Here is a 25,551-nt window from a genome sequence, read left to right on the forward strand (position 1 = left end):
CGTTGCCGTTGCCGTTGCCGTTGCCGTTGCCGGGCAGGGCGCGGCCCGACCCGGCGGTGCTCCCTGAAGGAGAGCGGCGGCCGCCCGCCCGCCATTTGAAACGTCCGTGAGGCAGCGGCACCGGTTGTATGGGCCTGGGCCGCTGCTTTGCTGTCGTAACCAGGAACGCTTTGCCCTTTTGTATTCGATTTTTAATTTCAAGTGAACGCCCTAAATCCTCCAGCAGCCTGAAAAAAAATGCGGTTCCGCTCAAGCGGGGCTGGTACCACGTGTGTTTCTAACCGCGGAGTATCGTGGCGTTGAAATGGCGTCAGGGGTTTCAGGCAGCTTCGGAACGCAAACGTGTGAAGGGGCGATGGGTTTCGTGCTGGTTCTTGCAGCGCGGCTGGGCATTACAGACGCGCTGGATGGGGAGGGCCAGCCCTGCAGTGGGCAGCATTGTCATTTTCCTCCTGTTTTCTCTTGGTCTGGAGTTTTTTTGGTTGGTTTGGGCTTGTTTGGGTTTTTGGGGTTTTTTTCTTGTGTGCATACAAACTGTCCCAAGAAACTTCCAGGAACTATTCTCCACGTTAAACGTACACACAGGCCCTGGCAGGTTCACAACTCGGGCATGATGCAACAATGTCCAAGTATAAATTAGCAAAGAAAGGAATTAAATGCGTTTGACACTTAGGCTTCTTGTCTTACTCTGCCTTTCATCACGTTTTCATGGCATCATCATCCATAATTAAAGGCTGACTTCGAAATCCAAAGAAATTGAATTTTCATAATTAAAAAAGCATTGAGACAAAAATATGCGCTGTCAGTTGGCTCTTCAAACAGCGATACAACTATCGGATAGGATTCCCAGGATTCTTTTGGTGCTAACGAGGGTCTCATTAGAGTCTCCAACACCAGTCTGTGAGAACATACAGCACCTCAAATGCCACCTCATAGTGGAATTTGACATCTCACCTCACAACAAGAATTAATCATCTTTTTCCAGAGTCTTCGAGATCAAGATTCAGATGTAGTGAGTATCATTTTCAAATACTTATATCTGCTAATGTCTTGACCTGCAAGTGATTCATGTTGTTAGTATTTACTAATTTTCTAAATGCATACATTTTTGCAAAGGTCACTTTTTGGGGAAAAAAGTCTGAGAAGAGGCTGTCTTCGCATTTTTCCTCCTTTCCCTTTTTTCAACAGCAGAGCAAAAATAGGAAAAAAGTAAGGAAAAACCAAATTTTTTTTCTATTGTGGAAAATTGCCTAACATTTTTTACTTCAAGTCTTTCAAAGAACTTGATCTTTTTTTTGTGATTTTTGAAAATGCCTGTGACTTTTAAAAGCATTTAGTCTCTTGACCACACATAGTTTTGTTTTGTAAGGAGATACAAACTTTAAAAACATGATGGTAGGATATGTTTTCAGCTCCAGAGGTTTGACAGACTAGTCCATGTCAAACTTTCACTGTCAATTTACAGGGTACAGTAAGTGTTGATTTAACTGCCTACAGATGTAAGCACTTGCAAGGATGACGGCATCAGGCCCAAGATTCTGCATACACTTTTGAAAGCGAGGGTTTTGCCCGCAGTTAATAGTTTTACTGAAGGTATTCTATTGAATAAAAATCTTCGCATAGGTCTTGTTTTATCTAAAATAACTAGCTGCCAGTCATAGGGAAGGAACACTGAAAAGCCCTGTTCTGGCAAACTTCTCTGGGGTTTAATATGTGCATAAGGTTGTATCTAGAATCAAAACATTCTTTGTCATAAAAATACAGTGAATGACAGCAACAACCAAGGGAGGGGGAAACAGGGAAGCTGACTCACAAAACGACGATCCTGTGCACAGAACTGGAGGATGTATTGGACTAGGGGTACTTAATTCTAATCGCCTGCAATCCAAGAAGGCAGTAGGGTTTTGTGGAAGGATACACGGAAGTCTGTTAAGTACATGAGTGATGGGTGGTTGCATAAAATGTTATGAAAAGTGGAGATTAACGTAATTATGGGAAGGAACTGAAAAAAATTAGTAAATGGTGGCACACTGAGAAGGAGAGAGAAATGCTGTAAGAAAGGATCAGAGAGTGAGAAGGCAGAGGAGGACAGAAAAACCTATAACTAACAGATGAAATGACCCACTGCTGATAACAGACCTGTCCATCCGCGGGCAGAAGAATCCATCCTCCAAGCGCGTTGGAGTAGTGCCTTGTGTGATGAACACGGAGGTGGCACGCAACTCCCTGAGGTCTTGACTGCTACTGGTGCACCAGGGATCCGGGGGAGAAATTTCCTGCCGTACTCCAGATCCGCGGAAGATGGCGGTACTGCACCGGCTGCGAGTGACAGTAGTGCTTTCATTAGGCTTCATCGGAGAAAATTGTGATTGATGGGTCTCTCAGTGGTAAGTTTGAGAGAATGTAATTTTTCTTCAAAGCAGGTTACCAAAGGTATCATCCACCCCCACCCACCGAGCCCCTTGCAGCCAAGGAAACCATTTTGGTCTGTCCGAATTTCTTCTTGAGCATAAAGATATTTCGGAGTGCAGTAGACCTCTGTATTGCAGCTCTGCTAGACCTCTGTTTTGCAGAGGCCTGGTTTCTGTGGAGGGGTTAATATGGTGGGGCAGCAGATTTCAATAACATAAGAATAGAGAACAGGGGCAGGGGGCACTGTGGCTGACTGCTAGGGAAATGGGGCTTGTTTCTGAAGAAAGGATTAAGGATTTAAGAAGTAGCAGAGAGAATGGAGGCTAGTTTTGCATAGGGCTTAAAGAGCCACTGTGGTTTATGCAAGTGGAGCAGAGGCAGGTTTGAGCTATACCAGACTGCAGACGCTGGGGAGGAGCCCATCTGCAACAGGGGCTGCAGCTCTTGCCTCTCCTTGCTGATACCTGTTTGCTGCTCCAGACGTGAGCTGAACAGTATGATTTCACTGATACGCTGAATATTCATGCCGCCCACCACACTGAGGGACATTGCCTGTCCTGTACCAGTTCCCACGCCCCCAGCCACATTGCTGCTCTTCTTTTGAGTGACCGTCACAGGAAATCAGAAACACCTCTGAAAAGCCACAATCAAATCCAGAATCTCTGTCCCACTTGGCTGATACATACCTGTCCTACCCTTCCATCAGTGTCTTGCTACTGCTGTGTTTCAAATGCATAATGAAGAACAAGAGCTGGGTTAAGTGGTGCTGCCAAGTCCACTTCGGTACAGCGCCTTATTCATGATGTGCTGGCACATCATCAGCTGGGAATTGTTGTCCTGTGGAGTACAGCAGTATAAAACCTAGGCTTAGGCACTCCAGTACTTCCAGTACTCCAGGCTGTGGCCTGTTGAACACCAGCTGGTCAGGTCATGATATAGAGTCCGCAGAAAAAAATCAGACAACATCACATATTGCATGGAGCTGTTGGATCATCGGCATTTCTGAAGGCAGGCAGTGTCCCATTAGTCCAGAAAGCTATAGGGATTGCTGCCACTGCAGAAGACCCATGCACAGTCATAAAGACATTTTGTAGTAAAGCAAAACTGGCAGCCATTAGCCAGGCGGTCATGTCTCCTTTGTCCTTGTCATCTTTTTTGAAAGATTTAAATGACAAGATGTATTTTCTCCACAAACAGTTGGTCCAAAAATAACTAAATCTTAGAAATTTTGGTTGTGGTACTTAACTGAAAAAATTAAGTAATCTAAGAGTGGAAATAACTATAACTTGTGCCAATGCAGATGTTTATTGGGTAAGTTAAATGTGATTTTTACATCACAAGAAAGAAAAAGGAATACAGAAGAACAATCAGAAGAAATGCTCAAAAGAAAGCAAGCGTTCTTTCTCTTATCTTTGTATGTAGTGCACTTGGATGAATCAGTTTGAATTCTACCATATGATTTGGGAGTTAAAACAATTCATTATCTACTTCAGTCTCATAATCCAGATTAAGAAGGAAGCAAATCATGCTAGAGATAGCCTGTAGAATTAATATTTGGAAAGGAGGTTACATCTGTATTAGTCTACCTGATTGATTCCACTGAACTGGAAAGATTATCTACAAAAATTAAATTCCAAAATCTATCAACATTTTCCAAAATGGAACAGCAAATGCTTATTTAATACCTTATAACTTGAAAGCAGCTGGATCAAAATAGTTAAATAGTTTGAAAGAGATAAAAATCATTGCCCTAAGCTCATAGTCTTTAGCAAACTGATTTCCATCTTTTACCATAGCGTATTTATCTGAGTACACTAGAAGTGTACTGACTGTAAGCAAATGACTGTAAAACTTTTTTAACCCCATGATAATTAATTCTTGAACTTGTGACTTGCTTATTTTTATTTTGGGAATGAGTGTTCAGAAAAAAATCCTGATTTCTACTATCTTTTGTTAATGACAAAAAATGATTAAATCCTTGAACATTTTTTGGTTTTGTTTTCCTCTTACTATCTGCCTTTTGAAAAAAGGAAGTGTGTGAATATGTACAGATATGTGAACTTTGAAAATCCAAGCATGTACACAGAGCTAATATGAACCTTTAGCTTTGACACAGCATTTTTTGTTTGTAATAAGGAAAGCCCCAGTGTTATCTAATCCTCTTAGTTAACTAAAGCATTTATCAGCTTAGTGAAGTTACTCTTAAACTAGAAGCTTCCTCTTCATTCTGGGAATGTTTTTGTAATCGTTTGTTGTTCATACTGGAAGGAGACTTCTCAGACTGATTTGTGACTGCTTCGTCTGGTTTTGTGACTGTTTTGTAGCTTTATTTTTATGTACACTACCTAGCTGTATGAGTAAATTTGCCATTTACAAACGTCATGTTTATTACTAAGCAATTTAAAGCTTATTAAAATATTTGCGGAATTAGTTGTACTGGTTACCTTCATGTCCGACACCAGTTCCTCTGACACCAATGTGCCTCTTTACTGAACTGCAAGGACAAAACTGGATGGGTAATTTTGATTCCTACTCATCAAATTCCTGATTTTTTAAAATCAAAATCCAAATTCCATTGTTAATTTAGGTGGTGAAATCTGCAACTGGAGAGGAACCCACTGGATAACAACGTGTGGAATAGATTTGTTTCACCCGGTGACTTCAAAGTGAAGAAGTTACTAAGGAGATATGCTGCTGCTTAATAATTCCCAGGGATAATGATTGCACAGCTCATATTTGCTCATTTTGGTTTTCCATTTGGGAAAGGATTCTTGCATCACAAGTGCTGTAAATGCTAACCAGGTGATACCCACTCCCATGACCTGATTCTCTTCTTCCCTTCTAGTGGGATTTGTTTTAATATTTACTAGAAAGCATTTTCTTCACTGTAAGAAACTGAAGAAAAGGGAAGTGTGTAACATTTCATTTTTTGTTTGTACTGCCCTTCTCATGTTGTCATATTTTGTTAGTCTACCAGAGTGCTTCAGCATCTGATGGTGCTTGATACCACTAGAGAGGTTCCCTAACACTTTTGGATTATTATTATGGAGTTTGTAGAGGTTGCTGTCCTCTCCTCTATGGTATATGCAGAGGCCGCAGACACTGTTGCTGGTATTACAGTGGGCTCTGGTTACCCTCTGCAGCAGTTCCTGTGGATGTTAGAAGGATTTCCAGAGAACCAGATGTGCTCCGAGGCTTGGTCTAGCAGATACCAGTTGGCTACACCTTTTAGCCCTTCTGGTGATGAAGGCAGCTTCGTAAAGCCAGGTGTTAACTTTAGTCACTGATCTTCTGTTTGACCTGCAGTCGTTAGATCCAGAAGATTTTACACATGTAACACTACGTATTAAATACCAAATGTGACCAGTACACAAACTACATATGCTAGGTATGCTACAATACACTGTAACTACTACAACTAATCCTTGTAGTCCCAGGGAACTGTTGTTACCATGTAGCCCTGTGATACTCTACCGTCATTCCCAGTAGCAGGCCATAAGCTTTGTACTGAGTTTGCAAGGCTTCAGGGCTGAGGATTTTCAGGCCTGCTCTATCTGAACTTTTCTTGACCTGCCTGCAGCTTGATGTTATTTGGCCTGTCTCTGGCAGCAATTTTGCTAAGTGATCAATTTTCTGTGGCTAGTTTGTTTTATTTTTGTTATCTTTGCACTGTACCACCATGATGTTATGACTAACGTAATTATGTAGTGTAGACAAATGCAGGCTTGGTGTGATAGCAAAAAATTCTTAGTTTTATATGTAAGCTCTATTTCCCTTTTGGCCATAAACAACACTTTAGGTGTACCTGTCATTAAGCTTAGTCTAATCTCTATTCTTCCTTCAGCATGTTGAGGGTAAATGCACCTTTTTATACAGTTCCATGGAGGTACTTCTTTGAAAATGGGGAGATGTGCAGTAAAACCAAATGTGGCTATCCAAAGCTGCTTTCCTGTGCTCCAGAAGCCTCAGGAAGGATGCAATTGTACTGTGCATAAGCTGCTTTTAGTTCCCAATATGGAAAATGTTTCCATATTCCATTTCCATGCGGGAAATGGAATTAGTTTCAGTAACTCACATGTTATAGAAACTCAGACTTGTCTATAATGTCAGATTCATCAATGAAGTGCAAGTAAAACTACACACCAATAACAGAGAGGGCATGTATTAATGATTGATGTCTACCCCAACCTTAAGTCAGAAGGCCAACAAGAGGAACAAAGGTGAAAAGATTCATTTCTGTACAGAAAATAATACATCATTTTCAACTACAACTAGTAGTTTTGTGGGTGTAAATTCAGTGGTAAATTTTCAGGTAAGTGCATAAATGTTGTTCAGAGCATACGGCAGAATACAGTAAAGCATTCCAGTTATTGCTTTCCAAATGTAGCTCTCTGTCTTTGTTTTGAAAGGTATCCAGCACACAGAGCATGGGAACAACAGCTGTTGGCACTGTGATTCTGGCTGAAAGGAACAGTTCTGCATGTCAGGGGAATCAGGCAGATATGACAGCCCAAGAGAGGTGAGGCTGCTGCAGTCCTGTGCCCACAGGTCCAACTAGTATGAGCTGAGCATGTATTCCCAGTAGGCACATGCACACAGAACTCATGTATACACCACATTATATACATACATACACACACAGGGAGCCACACAGATGACACAGACAGACATGCAGAGCACTCACATGAACAGCATCAACAGCTTCATCCTCTTCCTCTCTCTGGCTGAGCAGGACAGAGGTCCACACACATGTACAAGGTGGATTCCTCCCACATCTGTGCTCAGACATCAGTCTGCCCACTAGCTGCCCCTGGATCCCGGTCTCCTGGTCTAGCATCTAGACACATGAGCCCACAGGGTCTGCAGCCCCTCTCCAGTTGCTGGTACTGACACGTTCCTCACATGCATGAGCCTCTCTCCCCTGCGCCCCCCCCATCCCCTTCCCCCGAGCTGGCCAGAGCTCCCCCGCTCTCCCAGTACCAACCCCCAAGGTCTCTCCCTTAGAGACATACCACACCCACACCCCCGCTGGGTCTCTCCCCTAGAGACTCCCCAGACCCCATGATCTCTCTAGCAGCTGTCTGGGACTCCCTTGGTCCCTCCGACAGGGTCCCAGCTCCTCCAGTGATCTTGCCTTCAGAGACCCCCACCCTTGCCTCGCAGGCCACCACATGTGCTCGCCAGCTCATCCGGCTGGATCTTTGCTCGCACTCACATGCTCACACATCCTCTTGCTCTGGGCGTTGCGCCCAGGGAACATAGGCCTTCAATCCCCTGTCCCATCCCAGGGACTGGCACTTGGTGTCACTCAGGTCTCCCCAGCTGCCAGCACTGGGGCACAGGGGCCCTCTGGCCCATGGTCCCAGTCCAGCTGCTGTCACCACAGACACAGGTGCCCCTACGGCCGAGGTCTCGCTTCACCTGCTGGCACTGAAGTCTCCTCACTCCAGTCTCTAGTCACTGCACGATGGACACATGGGTCCTCTGACCCATAGTATGACTCCAGTTGCTGGCACTCAGACCCCCATATACGCACACACACGCATCCTGAATAAAGAGTCACTCACCCATGAAAAGAGTCAGAAAGTGATTTAACAAGAAGGACAGGCTGCACTAACCAGGCACGGACATGGCCAGACAAGTGCATCAACCAGCAACTATTTATATGCAACTGTCCTTTTTATCTACTTATCCCTCTATTGTCTCACACTTGTTCCTCCGAAAATCACTTAGATCTATCCCTTTTCCCACCTTTGGTTCCTCCCCTAAGCATCTCATAATAAGCCCTGTGCAATGCCAAAATGCTCTTCCCCTGCATCCCATAATGCATCCCACAGCACACCACCAGGCAGCACCTTCCTCAGTCTGAAAGGTGCTGTGGTGTTGGCTCATCCTGGTGGGCTTCAGACCTGGGGCTGAGGATCTCCTGGGAGAGCCCTTGGAGTGGCCGAGGCAGGTTGTCCCTTCCTCTGAGTCTTTTATTTGGCTTCCAACCTGCCTCGGGGCCTCTGTGCCCCTCGGTGCTTGTGGAGATGGGTCTCGCACAGGCTGATTTCTCCTGCCCTGGGAGCAGCAGGGACAGGGTGCTATTTGGTCTCCCCCACCTACCATTGGGGTGCAGAGGAGCTTTTATCACATAACCTAACATTCCACATCCTCCTTTCTGAGGGGCTCATGTTATATGGTTTCAGAAGATTTGGACCCAAGTGAGTGAATAAAACTGATCTTTGTCAAGCACCTCCACAGCAATGTGCTCTATCAACAGAAGACCTGTTGCTTCCAGGTAGGGATCCCGGTGGCTTCTCAACCACCTGCTGGCTTACGGCCCATAAAAGTGTTAACTACGTATTGCAGATGGCACTACCCGATACTTAGGGCATGGAGAGCACAGGGGTTTGGGTGTCCTTCCCCTCCTTCACTACACATCTCTGCCATGTGCATGCTGCCATGGGTTACAGTTTTGAATTTGCTTTATAATCCATCCTGTAAATGTACTCGCTAGTGAACCGTTCTCACAGTGGCTCCTTGGTTTTTTGGCAGATTAATGTCCTGAGTAATGTTCTTCTTTTGGGGTTGCTTTCTTTTGGGAAAGTTACGGCAACGATCTTGTTAGGGTTATGTTTTATAACATAAGAAACATCATGACAGCAAAGAAACAGTACGCCACACTGTATTATCAGGTTGTATTATCAGGTTATTGAATTGGAGTGTTATCCCTCAGCAGGACCTTTAAGTGGCAAGGAAGAGAGCTATTTAAATAAAGTTCGATTGCTTCTTTGCCTCTGGAGAAGCAGCACGTAGCTCCTGGACTTTACGGCCATCCCGGATGCTGTGTAATCGCCAGAATTCCATTCCTTTGACACCAGTCTTCCTCCACCTAAGCAGATTTTATCATGCAAGCCATCCGTTTGGGGAGTTAAGGATATGATTTCACCGTGAAACGATGTTTCCCGTTAACAGCGCGGGGGGCAGCACCCACGCTGCCTGAGCGAGGTGCGTGCCGCTGCCCCGGGTACCCCCCCGGCCCCGAGAAGGAAAGCCACGGAGAGCGGCGGTGCTGGCCGCTTTCGGTTTTGTTTCCTGAGAGCCTGTGGCTTTCAGAAACGGAAAAGTCGCCCGGGGGGGCGCTCCCTGGCCGCTTCGGCTGCAGCGTTGGGAAATGCGGGGCTGGAAGCACGGCGCCGGGGCTTTTCGGGCCGGCTTTCCGCGGGGGGCGGCAGCGTGAGGATTTCCCGGCGCGGCCTCCGCCGACGAACCCGCAGCGGGGGCGGGCGGGGAAGGCCCGGGTCGGGGCCGGGATGTAACGCACCGGCTGCAGGCGGGGCGGGCCGGCCGGGCCGGGCTGAGGTGGGGCGGCCGCCGCTCCGCAGAGCCCCAGCGGCCGCCGCCGGGAGCAGGCGCCGGGGGAGGCGGCCCGCAGCGCCCCGAGGGGCCGGCAGGTAGGGGCTGGAGCCGGGCGGGGGGGCGGCCGGGAGGGTCTCTGCCCCGCCACCTGCGCGGGCCCGCTGCCTGCCGGGGCGGGAGCGGGTGTTTCTCCGCCCCCGCCGCCTGCTTTTGCTCGGCGGGCGGGGGGCGGCTGCTCCCGGAGCTGCGGCCGGCGAGGGGCGCGGAGCTGCGGCAGCAGTGCCCCGGCCCGGCGCTGCACCGCCGCGTTCTGCCGCGGCGCCTCCGTCGCACCGGCAGCTGCCGGAGCCTCCCCGGCTGCCTTGTGCCCCGGGGAGCCTCCCCGGCTGCCTTGTGCCCCGGGGAGCCTCCCCGGCTGCCTTGTGCCCCGGGGAGCCTCCCCGGCTGCCTTGTGCCCCGGGGAGCCTCCCCGGCTGCCTTGTGCCCCGGGGAGCCTCCCCGGCTGCCTTGTGCCCCGGGGAGCCTCCCCGGCTGCCTTGTGCCCCGGGGAGCCTCCCCGGCTGCCTTGTGCCCCGGGGAGCCTCCCCGGCTGCCTTGTGCCCCGGGGAGCCTCCCCGGCTGCCTTGTGCTGCTGCTTTCTGCCTGAAGGCTACTCTGGTCGTATGTTTTGCGGAGGAGTACCCGATGACAGGCAAGACTCAGCTATTTGTCTGGAAAATCTGTTGCAGAACAGAGGTAAAAAACCCAACCAACCACCAAATGCAGTATATAACTATGCTGTGAAACTGGTGTGTGTATATATAGTATTTGTGTGGCGCATATATAGTTTGTGTGTGTATATGTGTGTGTGTATATAAAACAAACAACCCCAACCCCAAAAAACCCTGTCCTGGTGTTTTATTTGCTACTAAATACTTACATGTAAAAAGCAAACCAAGTGACCTCAAGGCAAGCAATGAAAAAGAGGAAACTAAATTCATTACATCGAAGGCTAGCTACACCAATGGCTTCTGTGGTCTCACAGTCAGTATTTTACAATTTTGTTTTGGTTTCTTTTTGTTGCATCTTTTTTTCTGAGAAAATGTCATTAAACCCGTTGTTAAGCTCAGAAGGAATCAGTGGAAATTAACCTGCATCAGTCTCACCTACTGTGGAAATCCACCCCCTCAACATCCTAAGGTGGTTTCAGGTTATTAGAACCTAGGTGTTACATTCAGCTATTTCACATACTGTCTCCTCGTTCCTCCCACATGTCAGGTAAAAAGGTTAACTCTTACCAGTTGTGTGTATTATGTGTTTTTGCTTCCATGACAGATACTGTGAGTGGGCTGGCAAGTGGAAAGAAGAAAATACTCCCTGAAAACTTTGAAGTGGTGATTTCACAGCATTTTAACTCTTCTGAGAATCTCAACCCTTTTTTTGAGATATGCAAAGACAACATAAGTGGGTGAACTTACACTGAAACATAAGTTCAAAGCTGTATTTTGTGGTGTTGACCAGGTTATCCCGCTACAGTCTGCAAGTTTCCTATGTGAGTACATCCTTTGACTTCTAATACTTGGGGTTTTTTTCTGTATTCTTGAATGACTTATAGAACCAAGAAAAAAAAAAAAAAAGGTCAGTGCTCTATATTTTTTGCTAAGCTAATGCATGGTCTTAACACCTCTTCTTGCACCACAGAGTGGCAAGGCAAGGGGGTCTTGCCTTCATTGTGCTCAATTCTTGGGGAGACAATATCTGTTCTTACCAGAGACAGGTAGGTAATGCTCTTCCCGTTATTCCTACTTATGACCTTTGCAGACATGAGTAAGTTGTGTAGAAATTTCCAGTTGTGGCTAGCAACTGTTTGGCACCGCTTGAAATTAATACTGTAGGGACCCCAAGTTTGTGTAGATGGATGACTTCTTGCTACGGGTGTTCCAGGGAGTGTTGCTCACATATAGCTTTGATCAGATGACATGTTTCTTAAAATGCCTGTGGCATTTTATGTACTAGTTTTCCCAGCATTTCTGTCTTTGGTTACAGTGAACCACTGTTAGCAACAGAGAATTTTCCCTAGTGGGGAATTTTCCAATAATGGGGAAGTTTCCTAAAGAAGTAGGTGGAGCGTCCTGGTTTTGGCTGGGATAGAGTTAATTTTCTTCCTAGTAGCTGGTATAGTGCTGTGTTTTGGGCTTAGCATGAGAATAATGGTTGATAACACACTGCTGTTTTAGTTGTTGCTAAGTAGTGCTTACACTAGTCAAGGAAGTGTTGAGCTTCTCATGCCCTGCCATGGAGAAGTGGGGAGGGGGCACAGCCAGGACAGCTGACCCAAACTGACCAAAGGGGTATTCCACTCCACATGATGTCATGCTCAGTATATAAGCTGTGGGGAGTTGGCCAGGGGGCAGCGATTGCTGCTCAGGGACTGGCTGGGCATCCGTCAGCAGGGGGTGAGCAATTGCGTCGTGCACCACTTGCTTTTTGTATTATTATTATTACTATTACTACTACTACTATTTTACCTTATTTCAATTATTAAACTGTTCATATCTCAACCCGCGAGTTTTTTCACTCTTACTCCTCCGATTCTCTCCCCCATCCCACCCGGGCAGGGGGAGTGAGCGAGCGGCTGCATGGTGCTTAGTTGCTGGCTGAGGTTAAACCACGACATGGAGTAACATCACCATCTAGGTTCTGTCACAAGGAGTCGTTAGGCAAATAGTTCTGTTTTTCCTGTCTTCTTCATTTGATTGTGAGGGAAACATACAGCAGCAATGCTGAAGAGCATTTTGCACAGTGAATATCTTTTTGCTTTTAGAAAACTGTGTTTGCCATAGATGTCAGAAGCTGGCAGGAGGAGAGAACGAGCATTGTGGTAGGTTCTGTAAGAAAAACTGTGAGAAGACTGCATCTTTGGTAAAAATCTTTGATTGGCGTCTAGGTCTTGAGCTGCTTCAACCGATCCAGCTGGGGGATCCTTCTGCTCAGTGTGAAAGAGGAGAAGGGTCTGTAATGTTTATTGCAGTGGGTTTTTTCATGCACATCTGGATTTGACATGGACATACTTTTTTTCTCTCTGAAAGTGAAAAATTGATTACAGCAGCAGACTTTCTCAGTCTTGAGGAATTTTGTAAGTAATAATCATACTTCTTTTGTGTGTAGTAAGGCTTGTTTTCCTGTACAGTGGGAGAAAGCATGCAAATTAAAGCTCAGCAATTGCAGGATACAAGCATGGGTCTTAGAACCATAAAAGCTTACTTGTTGTCATCCATCTTCCAGGAATTAATCAGAACACCTCTCCTGGAGTTCATACTGACATTCAGATTTCCTGACAAAAAAGTGGGAATGGGTTGCCTGCATGGGTATGGGCATCTTTCTGTGACTGTAGTGCACATATAATTTGTTCTGAGCAGTCTCTCAGCTGCAGCCTCTACTTCAAAAACAGTAGAAGGTATTTTGTGGCCGAGTGTACTACAAGTCTGGTCATTCTGGCATGGGGAGTGCAGAGAGGTGTACACCTATACCCACCAGTCTCAGTGGCTTGCTCTTCTGCCGGCTTGTCTCTAGAGTAAGCATGATCAGAGCACACTTGTGAGATTAATATGCCTCTATCTTGTTTGAGAAGCTTTAATCAAAGCTTAGTTGGTGCTCTGGACTGCTTGTTACTCAGGCAGTGCCATCATGATGGAGGCACTCTCATGTATGCACATTCAGAAACACTTAGGTACTGACAGGTTTAGGCAGTGGTTTGCTAGTGCTTTTAAGAACATCACTTGTGGCTAAGGAATGAATGGGCACCTAACCACATTAGGAAGCCTCGGATTTATTTATCAATGAAACAGATCTTTCACCCTGAGGATCTTATTTGTATTTTCCTGTCCCTGTTAGCGGGACATCCTTTTGTAACTGCTCATGCCTGCCTAACAATGCATTAGATTGACTCCCTGTCTCAGCTCCATCTGTGTTGCCTTCTGCAAACCTGCTACTGGGACCAGGCAGCAGCAGTCTGAGGAAAAAAGTAGCTTTATTCAAATTCTTATGAGGAGTCTTAATTCCATTAAGCAACAACACTGTAAAGGCACATGTGTCTCATGTTTCAGGACAATATTGTTACTTTATTATCATCCTACAGTTGTCAACCAGAGAAAGAAAGGCAAAACATCTTACCAAAAATGGTGAGAGTCACAGTCCAGCTAGAGCTCCATCAGTTAGGAAGCGTGACGGGTATTACAGTTGCCTAACTTCTTATGCAAATGCTGAAACTACCACTAGAAAACAGCTGAAGGCAATCTTTCCTTATTTTTGTGGCTGTTTGAGTATCCAAAATGAAGACTTTATTTAGATAAAATTCTACAGTTCTCTGTACTCATGAAAGACTTCCATTACAGTGAGCTTGAGATTTCTTGAGAGTAATTTGAAAAATTACAGCAGTGTTTGGTACTAGTATTGCTCTGACTTAAAATACACACTTAGCAAGTGCAGTGGGTATGTGAAGGTTGAGTGTATGAATTGACATTAATCAGTGTTTTGTAATGTTAAAGTATGTAGGAGTATAAAAGCTATGTCAATAAAGACGGAAAAGCTTCTGTCAGAAAATGGAAATAATTTACATGTTCAGAGGTAAAGCAGCAGAAATTCAAGAAAATAGATTTTGTTTGTAGGCCAACTGTTTTTGTCACAGTTTTATAAAGGCACTGTTGTGTAAATACTCATTAATGATTAATTACTGCATGAATTCTGTTCACAATATAAGCAACTTCACAAGCCGTGTTGTAAGTACTGTGAGACCAGGTGTTATAAAACAGGGTATGTTCACAGTATGTTAAAGTAAGGCAAACAGGTGCGGAACGACTAGGTTCTATTTCTTCTACTGAATGTATATAGAAAATACTCCATTCTTGTCCTAGCAGGAGCAACACCCCCTGCTGCAGTTTAGGGGAACAATTGGGTATTTGTGAGTATTTATTTACTAACTGACAGATAGTGATAAAGCATGTATTTTGCCACAACCAAGGACAAATATTTGAAGCAGATAACAATAGATGTTCTTCCTGGACCCATGCAGGAAACTTTCTACCTGATCATCTACTGTAGCTGAAGGTGCAATTTTGTCATGTTTTCAGCTAGAGTGGAATTTAGTCCCTTCTGTCCAGTTCTTTCTGTGGAGTGACTACCAAGGGCATTTTACAATGCAAGTTAGAAAATGAGCAGATATTTATATTTGTCTATTATTTTATCATTTTAGGTTCTAACTACATCATGGAAAAGCCTTTGCTTTTGTATGTATTTTTATTCCACTGGCATTTCCTAAATGGTAAGAAGCTGAGTCATAAGAAGCAGTAGAACTGTTTAAATATGTTTCTTTTCCATGTATAAGCACAGAAATGTTAATTCCTCAGTTTTCCTTCAGGTGCTAGCATTTGGGGTTTTTTTCCTTAATGTTTTAAATAAAAAGGTCTTAGCATGCTTTTACATTAAACTAGGTATGTGTACTTAATATATGTATTTTGATATGGGGCCAGGTTGAAACCCCTGGCAGTGTTTCAGCATAGACACCATTTCAGACAAGGTACCGTTTGCATTAAACAGGAAGTTTTATTGGCACTGTCAAACCTGGGAATTGTCATGTATTCTTTACCATTGTGTGTAAAAACAATTGACATTTATATAAACAGAACATTCCCATCCGAGGCACTAACAATTGCCTGTTACTGTGGCAGTGTTCTGAAAGCAACAGCTGAGGGGCTGCGCGCACACGTTTGCCCATTTTTAGTACAGCACTGCACTGCGTGTGTGCACAAAGCAGGTGTTTGCAGGTATAAATAGCCCAGTTTGTCCCAAACTTGTGCAAGTGGATGCAAAAATGTTTAACTTTTCTGAACAGGGCAGATACTTTTGGTCCTTGAAATGTCCTATGTATATGGTAAGACATAACTTTGAAGATTAAGCTTATAATTGGAAACTTAAGTTTTCTTCCAAATTTTGTTTTTCAGCTTTATTCACGGTTGAAGCTCCCCAGTCACTTTACACCGTGGAACATGGGAACAATGTGACCATGGAATGCACATTTCCAGTGAATGGGCAATTAAAGATTGGAGATTTAAGTGTCAGCTGGGAAAAGAATGATGAGTTAAAAAAGCAGGTTTATGTACTTCTCAAAGGAGAGGAAGACTTTAAAAGTCAGCACATTGACTTTAGGGGAAGAATAAAATTATTGAAAGAGAATCTGAACTTGGGACAGTCTCTCCTTCAGATCACTGATGTGAAGCTCAGAGATGCAGGGCTTTACCGCTGTCTTATTGGCTACGGGGGAGCCGACTACAAGACAATCAATCTGAAAGTTAAGGGTGAGAGTGCTACTGCAGGAGGTTCAGTGCTATCTGATAACGTTAAAAGATTTCAGAGGAGTCCCTGAAGTAAGACATGTCTGGTTTAACATTTAAAGAAACCTCTCTAGAGACAGGAGCCGCCTCACGCCCGTTGCGCAGCTGTGTAACTTTGTGTTTCTGTCTACGTTAAATCCATGTTCTGTCATTTATTTCCCATAATGATGTATGAGGAATGGTGTTGCAAAAAGCATTTAGACAGGACAAAGACCAGAATGCTAATGCAATTTTTCTAAACAGCATCAAAATTGTAATAAATCCTGTAGCTCCAGTTACTGTGGAGAGATACAATAGTAATATTTACTTTTCCTGTTCAAGTGTATTATTTACAAAATCCAAGCTGATGTACAGAAACTTGGTCTATGGGCTGGGGATAAAGAAAAGGTGTCTTGCTAATATATGCTGTTCTTCTAGCTTCCTACTAGTAATCATTTTTTTTCCATTTGCTTAGCTCCTTATAGAACTATAACACAAGGAGTGGTGAGCATAGGAGACAACAAATGGAAGTTGACATGTCAGTCAGAAGGATACCCACAAGCTGAAGTGCTATGGCAAAACAGAGAATATGAAGATTTGACTGATAAGGCAAACACAAGTTATGAAACTGGAAGTGACCAGCTGTATCGTGTGACAAGTACCCTTACAATCAAAAGTAGGATTGATGAGATTTTTTACTGTATATTCTGGAATAAAGAGCTGCAAGAAAATACATCTGCCATTTTACACATAGCAGGTAGCATTTCTAAATTTCATTTATGGTAATACCCTTCAAGGGCCTATGTCATTTTGTCCCAGTGGAATCAGTCATGATTTGTTTCTCTTTCCTATCTAACTTTAAAAAGGATAAAAAGAAATACCTGTAGTGTTAAGTTTTGCTATTAGTGCATACTTCCATTGTACTAGCATGTTCATCATGCATGTGTGGATGGAATTCAAGGATAGGAATTTTGCATGACCTACAATTATGTGAAAAATGAGTCTGAGTGTTAAAAAAGTTCCATTATTTGAAAAGGCTATGGCTTGGAGCCTAGAAATGAAACCCTCCCATATAAATTAAATACACTTTCCAATAATGTTCTGTTTTCCTGATGATAACTGTCAAATAAATTTGAACAATATGATCTTTTCCTGCCACTACAGCCTTTGCTTTGAGCATATTTAAATTTAACAAATTGTACACAGATTTTTTGTCTCATAAAGTCTGGATTGAAGGAAGATACATGAACAGAGAAGACTAATACAATTTCTCTTTAGACCTTTTAACTGGTCACCACCCCTACTGCTTTTGCTTTTGGTTACTCTTTTAATTTCTGCATTGTACCCTGATATGCTTGTGCAACCTTTCAACCAGACTGGAGACCTGATCCAACTCAAAAATAGTGTTTCTGTTTATGAGACTGTTATTTGGTCAGGTAATTTCTCTGGTCCTGTTCACTATGGAGTTTTAAAAATGCTTGTGCTGGCACAGTTTTTGGGACTGACAGGGGGTGGGAACAGGCAGCTGAGTGAGAAAGCCAAGTCATCCTTTCAACTAGTGGTGAGCATTCAAGTTTGGTTTTAACAAGAAGTGCCTCTGGGACTCAAGGAGGGCACTTACCCTTTGCATTCAGAGCTTTACCAGATGAAAGGGACCCTCTGTTCTTTTTCTCAGTCAGCTTTTTCCTGTAGTCCTGAGGGGAAACTAAGCTAGATGTAACTCTTTGTGCCTTGGTGACAAGCATGATTTGTGATGGGAATCAAAGGCACTACCACATGGAATGCAGGAAGCAAAGATAAATATGAATACATTCTATCTTTTTTTTTCCTTTATTGAGATAATGAGATGTGGTGAAGTGCACCATCAGCACCTGACCTTAGATATGATCTAAAATGTTGTTATCATGTCTAAACTGCTCATAGCAAAAATAGGATGGTGAAAATGAAAGGAAAAGGGAGAAGCTTATGTGATTATGTAATGTCTTTCCCCGGCTTGTTTTTCCTCAAAGATACAGCTGATGGTGTTCTGTGGGCTGAGAGCAGACGCTTTGTTGGAGCAATTCTCATTGTGACTGCTTTCTTGGGATCAGTGCTTCTATTTATGCTCTGCATAAGAAAAGGTATTAAAATTATTTATTTTAGTGTATCTCAGTTATTATTGATCTGTTCCTTTAATTCATCCTCACAGAAGTGGAATTAGATAATAAAAGTCTGCCTTAGGTCTTTCATCCTGAAACAGCTAAATTTTTTACCACAATGTTTATTTCCTTTTCTTTATCTGACTTAGTTAAATGCTAGCAAGTTAGCAGAGTGCAAGAGGTTGTCAGCCCCTCACAAACTGCTTACCCATGCATCTCTATTAATTTTTCTTATAGGTAATGATGTAGAGGAGTAAGATTAGTGTCTAATGTAGTCAAACATCAAAGCTCAGCTTATACACTTACTGGAAATGGAAGTTTCCTATTCTCTGTCCTCCCTTTTGATTTGGGACCAGAATTCTGGGAGCAGGCAGGGCACTGGAGATTTTTTAGCTTTTTTCCCCCCTGCATTTTCTGAAAAATTGCACTGAACTGTGAGCATTTTTTTTTTAAGTGATCTAATTGTTATGAATTCTACATATATCTTTATTCTGGTTAAAACATCATAAAAATGGTGGACTACATATGAAGTGATATGGCCAGGGTTTTGAGTCTGAAAGATTTTTTTTCACAAGACAGAATATTCTCACTGTGGCTTCATATCACTTGATTTATTTCCTTGTTAAGTTTTGAGCTTTTTCAGTTCATTTCACTGACTTGAATTGGACATTTTCAGCATCACAGTATGCTGAAGAGCTAAAGCATTGGCAATAATTTGTTTCCACTTGCTCACTAACCAAAGAAAAATCTTGGAGAAATAATTCTTAGGGTATCTGAGCATGAAAAGAATATGGTTTGCCCCCAAATTAAGAAAAAAAAAAAAGAAAAAGTTTGAAAGGTGTTGCTTAACCTGGAATAAGTACTGTTACTTTTTTTTTGGTTGGTTGGTTGTGGGAGTTTTTTTTGTTTTCTTTTTTTCTTCCCTTGGAGGGAAGGTAGATGTGTTTGGGTATTTTATATTCAGGGGTATTTTTTACTCTTCATTTTAACAGGTAGAATAAAGTCAGGCAGATCTCAGAACATCCATAGGAGTCATTTGAAAATGTTGAAAGGAAAGCTTTCTTGCTGAACATTCTGGTTTTGGCCAGAACTCTTCCTCTTTATAACAGATTTGTGGATTTTTTTAGCTGGTGCTTAGCTACTTCTTTTTTTCCAGATGACTTTTTGAATTTTTTTTTTTGGTCAAGTTGTCTGCAGAGAAAGATACAAGAGGCATTGAAGCTCATACAGTACTCTTGGCATTATAATATCATACTGGCACAACTCTGTAAATTATTACAAGAAATGCTCCAAAAACCTGAACAAGATACAAGATAGTTGACTAAATGGTCCTCTCAAAATTCTTGAATTTTATGGGAGATGTGAATGTGTGTAGCTAGCATGAAACTCAGCTGGAACTAATGCAAACGCTAGTGGTATTGTCTTTTCAAGTGGTATCTCAAAAGTTTCCACACTAAGAGAGTTGTAGTTTCTGAGGTGGTATAGCAGAACTGTTGGTCTTCCTGTCTGCCAGCTCTCTTTTCCACAGTGAACACCAGGAACAGCCCTAATTTCTGTCTGGAAATTACACAAAACCATCCATATGCAAACTCTACACTGAGTGTTCATGTTCAAGTTCCATAAAATAAGCACAAGATAAAACTAAAATGTGGTTTGGTCACAAACTCATCTCCTGCATTGGTGCTACATGTCCTGGGAGAAGTGTTTGTAAACTTAACTGGCTTGCAGGTGATGCTAACAGGCTGCAGAAGGCCTGTAGCTAACCCTGCACGTGTAAGAGTATACATGTCCTAAGAGCGTAATAGGAATAGGAGCAGAACATGAAAGTGGAAGAGACAGAAAAATCCTTGACTTCTCGGAAGATTCCCATCTGGGGATTTCAGTGAAGGTCAGAAGTTTCCTAGGTTGCTTGAGTAATATTTATTGTTTGTGTGTATAAATGGTAATGTATATACATGTCATGATGTATGTGATTATCATGATTATGTTTTATATATGTGTGCGTGTCATAAACTACAAGTTGATTCAGAAGCTGAAGTAGTAGCAACAGGTTTTTCTTTTAAAACCCAAGCTGTCCCAGATGACCAGATGAGATTCTTTCAGAACAGAACCTCCTTGGAATATGGGCTTCTTTCCCCTCAAAAACCACTGAGAAATTCTTGTTCCCTGTTGCCCAATATGTTCAAATTCTGGGTGAAAATATGCAATGGAAAAACATTTGAACAAGTATTTTTCAGTGATGTTAGTGCATAGTATCAATGGAGTTCTGGCTTAGGAATGAGGAAAGGAAATTGGAAGGGAAACTGACAGACTGGGGGCACTGAAAAATATATTTTAAAGTCTTTGAAAAAATTGAGTGTTTTGAGAACCAATGATTACACTGTGCTAAATGTGCCCTACCCACCAGTGTGCTTAAGCCCCCATTAGATCTAAAGTAAGTATTTTGTTTTCTTTTTGATTTTTGTCTCTTATTTTCTTTCAGCTAGAGCAACTAAGGACAAAGGAAGACCTGTGGCTAGTTCGTCAATAGCAAGTACGTACATACGGCATAAATCTAGCTCAGTGTGGTTCTTGTGGAAGTAATTGCTTGAGAATTTACTTTGTAATGGTGACAACCAAATGCAGATTTACATTCAACTTTCATTTTGCTTTCTGCTTCTCACTTAATGTAACAGCTATGAATTACAATTGAAGAGTGACTTTTCATTACTATGTCAACTCCTTGAAAGGAAAACATGAAAGAGAAGCATACTTGTTCTAGGAGCAGATGCAGTCCTGATAGGCACAAGAAAAGGACAGAATGGTGTGCTGTGTTTTGGAAAGTCTGTGGTAGGATGGGGCGTGCTCCCTGGGCCATATACCTCAGGACATCCTGGTGTGCAGACTCTATGCTGCATGTTGGCATGATCCTGTGTTTTCTCCAGTACTATCATGTGCATTTGAGGGTCTTTGTCACAACATTGAGGACAGAGGGTTCGGCCCTGTTGAGAGAAACACAGGAAAAATCTTTAGCTTCCCTAACAGTTTCTTTTTCCTGCTGTTGAGATACTGATGCTATTTGTTATGAGCAAAGTTCAGTGAATGGCTGGTACCACCATGACAGTGAGAAATGGAGGAAAGAGTGGAGAGAGTTAATATTTACAGTGGGAGAGAAGAGATTAATATCCTTTAGCCCCCTCTCATGATGTCTCATGGTTTGTTTTTTTTGAATTTGTTGTATGGTTTTATTTGGAGACCACTTCAAATTAAACTGCTATATGAAAGTTAGTTCATACTGGCTGTTGGGGTTTTTCCTAAGAAAACCTCTCATGAGAATACTTGCCCAAAATGGACACAACATTCGGCATTCATCTCTTCTTCCGATCCACATTTAAGTCACATAGTTCCTGAACAGCCTGAGATCCTGGACAGCCTGAGATAGCAGCTTTTAACAAAGATTTATCACTATATGAAAAGTTTAAGGTGTGCTGACTGTTATTTGTATATATGTCGTTTGTTTAAAGAGCTGTCAAAAGATAAGGATACACATGACTGCAGAGATGCTTCTTTTGAAGATGAAGAGCTGAAATGTAAGTAGAAATGATAAAGGCAAAAATAGTAGCAAATTGCACACAGCATAAATCATCCATGATCATCAGAACCTTGATTCATGTCTGGTTTATTTGGTCCCTTGTTTCACAGACAGAGCCTTCAAGAGAAGTACAGCCCCCCATTCTCTGTCTTACAAACTCACCACCATAACTCATTGTGTACTGGGAGTTACATCAAATAATTAATCCGGTTTTAAAAATAAAAAGAAAAAACATGTGAATGAAAGTCATGTGTGGAGAGAAAGAATGATGTGGAGCTATGTAACAACCTAAATTAGTCTTTTCTCTAGCTCACACTTTGCTACAGAAACAGTTGTGCCAGCACAACTGAAGGAGTGGTGATGGCAATGGTGTTAGGGAGACCTTAACCCATCACGACCACTCAAGCAAGTCTCAAGCTGTGAGACTTGGCAAAGTGAGTCTCAGCAAAGCAAGAAAATAGATGACCAAATCTCTGAAACATACTGTGGTATGGAACAGAAGGGTGAAGTTATTGAGGTTTTTCTTTCACATTCTTGCTGACTCCTAAAGCACTTATATTAATTACATCCCACATCTCTCCCTGCTACACTTTACTGGTGTAAACATAAACAAAGGTAAGCCTGCTGGTCCTGCAGGTGTAGATCTCCAAGTCAGAGTTAAGGCCTGGGGATATGCTGCTAGGGATACTGACAGATAGAGCACTGAATATATTTGAAAGACTTTAATAGAAATTTTTAAAAGAATTGGGGGACTTAAGCCACAGCAATTTCACTGTATTTGCTAAAGAGCACTTCCCACCAGTGTGTTTGAACTACCACTTTATTTCCTCCAATTATTATCTTTTTCTATTTGACGTTTTAATGAATTTCATTTTAGATCTTTAATTTTGACAATTAAGGAAATTTTTTTGGTACTTCTAGGAAAGAGTCCCAAGGCCATGAAATGTTCTGTGACTTCATCTTTTTGTAATTTGATAATTTTTTCATATAATTCTTGCTTTTACAGATATGCAAATTGAGAAGACCTAGAGAAAGCAGGGAAAGATTATTTTCTTCTGTGATGAAGGTCTGACAGCTCAGATGTTCTGTGTTCTGTCTGTTCAGGGGAATATTTTTTTTTTTATTTTATTCTGTGATGGCAATCTTCTTCCATATTGTTGTAACTCAGGAAAAATTGCAATGAAGTTAATAGAATTATTATAGCATGAAAAGTCCTTGGATTCAGGCTTCTGTATATGTGACTGGGTATGGAGGTATTTATTTAAACATCCAGGTTTCTGCTTTCTCAAGTTTATGCACTTTCAAAGACACATTTTGTTAAATATCTCTTTAAGGTAAAGCACTTTAGATCTATGACGATCATAAATTTCACAGCTAGTTCTTGAAAAGGCCATCTTCTGGGTTTGCTTCTGCCTGCCCCCCTCCCGGGCTCTCGGTTCCCTGCAGAGATTTTGTTTTCCAGCTTTTGAAGACTTTTTTTCAATACTTTGATCCTCATAAAAGATAAGGTGCAACAAGACAAGATGCTATACAGACAGGGCATTTTCTGTCTTTACTGTAGATCATAAAACACCAGATACTCACAGCTAAGCCTGAAATAGATGCTGTAACCTTCTTGGCAACTATGGTTTGGAAATTATTAGATAATACTGAGCTTCTTGATCTCTTTCTCTGAAAAATGTTTTGGGGATTTAATTTCCTTGTGATATAGCTGGCACTACTTGGTTACTGCTCATTACTCTTCTGATTTACCATTTGGGGATAATGCAACTCTTCGGACATTCAGGAAGAACCGCTCTTGATTTGGACTGCCTTTTTGTTCACCTTGGGAATAGAAGAAAGAGAACCTTCTCACATCTGGGACATGAAATACATGCTCATGTGATTAGTTAAGAAACGCTGATGGAACATGCTCCTGGATCCCATTTCTTAAGCTATTGCTTTGTTACATTTTGCTAGGTGCATGGCTTTTTTGGGGGTCATACACAGATGAAAAATATTTATTACAATGCTATTCACAATTATATTTTTTTAATAAAATATGTTTTGTTTTTCTTGTGTTTTTTCCTGCTCTCTTTGACTTGTCAATAAGTAGTGTTAGCACTACTTGTGTTTTTTCTTGGAAGATAAGGTATCTAAGATTTGGGTGTAGAATAGTGTCTACCCCAAATGTCATCCCTCTAATGGCTCCCACAAAGAAGAGACACTGGATATCTAGAATCTCATTGGACTCGGGTTTTATTTTTCAGTCTAAAATAAATGAGTCTGTTGTGCAGTTCTAAGGATGTGAATGCAGCCCTCAGTCCAGGGCTTCACTGCTGGCAGTATTCGATCTAGCTAATGCAATTGTGTTTAATACATCTCAGCAAGCTGGCCTATATAGTAGAATAGAGAAATGCATCTCATAACCATAATGGAATTGGTAGACCTCAGTTAATTAAAATAGTTACTATAAAGTGATCTCCCTAATTCGTTGCAGAGCTTGCATATTCTGATACTGATTCTTGCTGTTTGATTCTTCAAGGATGCTGTGTGAACTTGAACATCGCCTCCTGCTTCCCAACATGCTTTTTGAGGCCACAGTCCCGGGTGTCACTGAAGGCAATGGCTAATTTTGAATTATTCTGGAGTGTAAGAATGGCTTTGGAAATATTAGGGCCATTTGTAGAAAAAGCACTGACTCTCCTCAACATACAAATGTAGTTTCATGTCACCACATAAATAATTCCCCTTCCAGACAACCTCTTCATCTTCTGCTTCCTCTTTGAGACTGCAACAGCTGTTCCATGTTAAAGTAAAAGTATAAAGTCTACACCTTTTAGTTATTATCAGCCTTTGCAAGGCAGTTCTATTAGTGCATGCTTAGTATCATAGAATTGAAGTTGATGTCTTCATCCAGCTCCAGCGGACGGCAGGAACTTTTACATTTATCTTTTCCCAGCAAGAGGAAAGGTAACTTGCTGTTGACAGTGCTGTATGTCAGATGAGTAACATAATGAAATGAGCGGATATAAATATATTTTTAAATTCTGTTGCTGAACCCTACCGTCCAAAATACCAGTGCTTGAATTCCTGAGTAGTTGATAGGAAGCTTGAAATTTTGCTATTTCATTAGCAAAGTACGATGTGTGGTGGCTAACAGATGATGTGAAAAGACCTGTCCTCTCTAAATAAGCTCTACTTTATATTTCTCTGACATCAAAACCAGAACTTGTCTAATCTAATTTTAGAAATTTTACAAATTAGGCTTTTAGGATAAGCTATATCTCTCTTCATTTTTATGAATACAGGGAGACAGGCCCACATGCTCATCCACCAATGCCATGAGTTGTTTCGGCACAATTACTTTTCCACTTATGACAGAGGGAGAACACACACCTAACTGAAAATACAACTCATTTAGGTTGCAAGAACTAGGTGAGAGGAAATCCCTCCTATCCTAACATAAAAAATGTAGTTAAACACCATATTTGTAATAGTCTTTTTTCCTTCAGTTAACAATTTTTGCATGCTACTTCAGTGTTTTTTGATATCTGGAAAATGAAATCCAGCAGGAAGCTAGAGGAGAGTCAGCTTCAGTAAGCTGCATTTTGCTTCCTAATGGCCAAGCATTGTTAGATCCCCAAAAATGCTCAGAAAAGCCTGGTTCATGTGCACAATCTGAATTGGCTTATAGGTATTTGAGTTCAGGACTCATTCATTTGAAAAATGTAATTATGAACCAGTCAGATGGCCTGTT

General features: G+C 42.2%; 1 protein-coding gene across 2 annotated transcripts; it reads left to right on the forward strand.

Moving 5' to 3' along the window:
- The first annotated feature begins 11,063 nt into the window (after positions 1 to 11,063).
- Positions 11,064 to 23,806, forward strand: CD274 (CD274 molecule). Of its 2 annotated transcripts, XM_075726356.1 has the most exons (9): positions 11,064 to 11,176; positions 12,822 to 12,871; positions 14,987 to 15,055; positions 15,735 to 16,088; positions 16,579 to 16,860; positions 18,113 to 18,223; positions 20,724 to 20,774; positions 21,745 to 21,810; positions 22,819 to 23,806. In XM_075726356.1, the coding sequence occupies exons 1-9, from the start codon at positions 11,064 to 11,066 to the stop codon at positions 22,839 to 22,841; spliced, it is 1,119 nt and encodes a 372-aa protein (XP_075582471.1). In that variant the 3' UTR covers positions 22,842 to 23,806. The 2 variants fall into 2 exon arrangements, with proteins under 2 accessions (XP_075582471.1, XP_009476636.1); XM_009478361.2 differs by lacking the exon at positions 12,822 to 12,871 and having other exon boundaries at positions 11,126 to 11,287.
- Positions 23,807 to 25,551: the final 1,745 nt, after the last annotated feature.

This window comes from Pelecanus crispus, chromosome Z (assembly GCF_030463565.1).
Source record: "Pelecanus crispus isolate bPelCri1 chromosome Z, bPelCri1.pri, whole genome shotgun sequence".
Lineage (NCBI taxonomy): Eukaryota > Metazoa > Chordata > Aves > Pelecaniformes > Pelecanidae > Pelecanus > Pelecanus crispus.

Coding starts and splice junctions, on each gene's coding strand:
- CD274 (XM_075726356.1), top strand. CDS start 11,064: ATGACAGATACTGTGAGTGGGCTGGCAAGTGGAAAGAAGAAAATACTC. Junction 16,089..16,578: donor AATCAATCTGAAAGTTAAGG/GTGAGAGTGCTA, acceptor CCATTTGCTTAG/CTCCTTATAGAACTATAACA. Junction 18,224..20,723: donor TATGCTCTGCATAAGAAAAG/GTATTAAAATTA, acceptor ATTTTCTTTCAG/CTAGAGCAACTAAGGACAAA.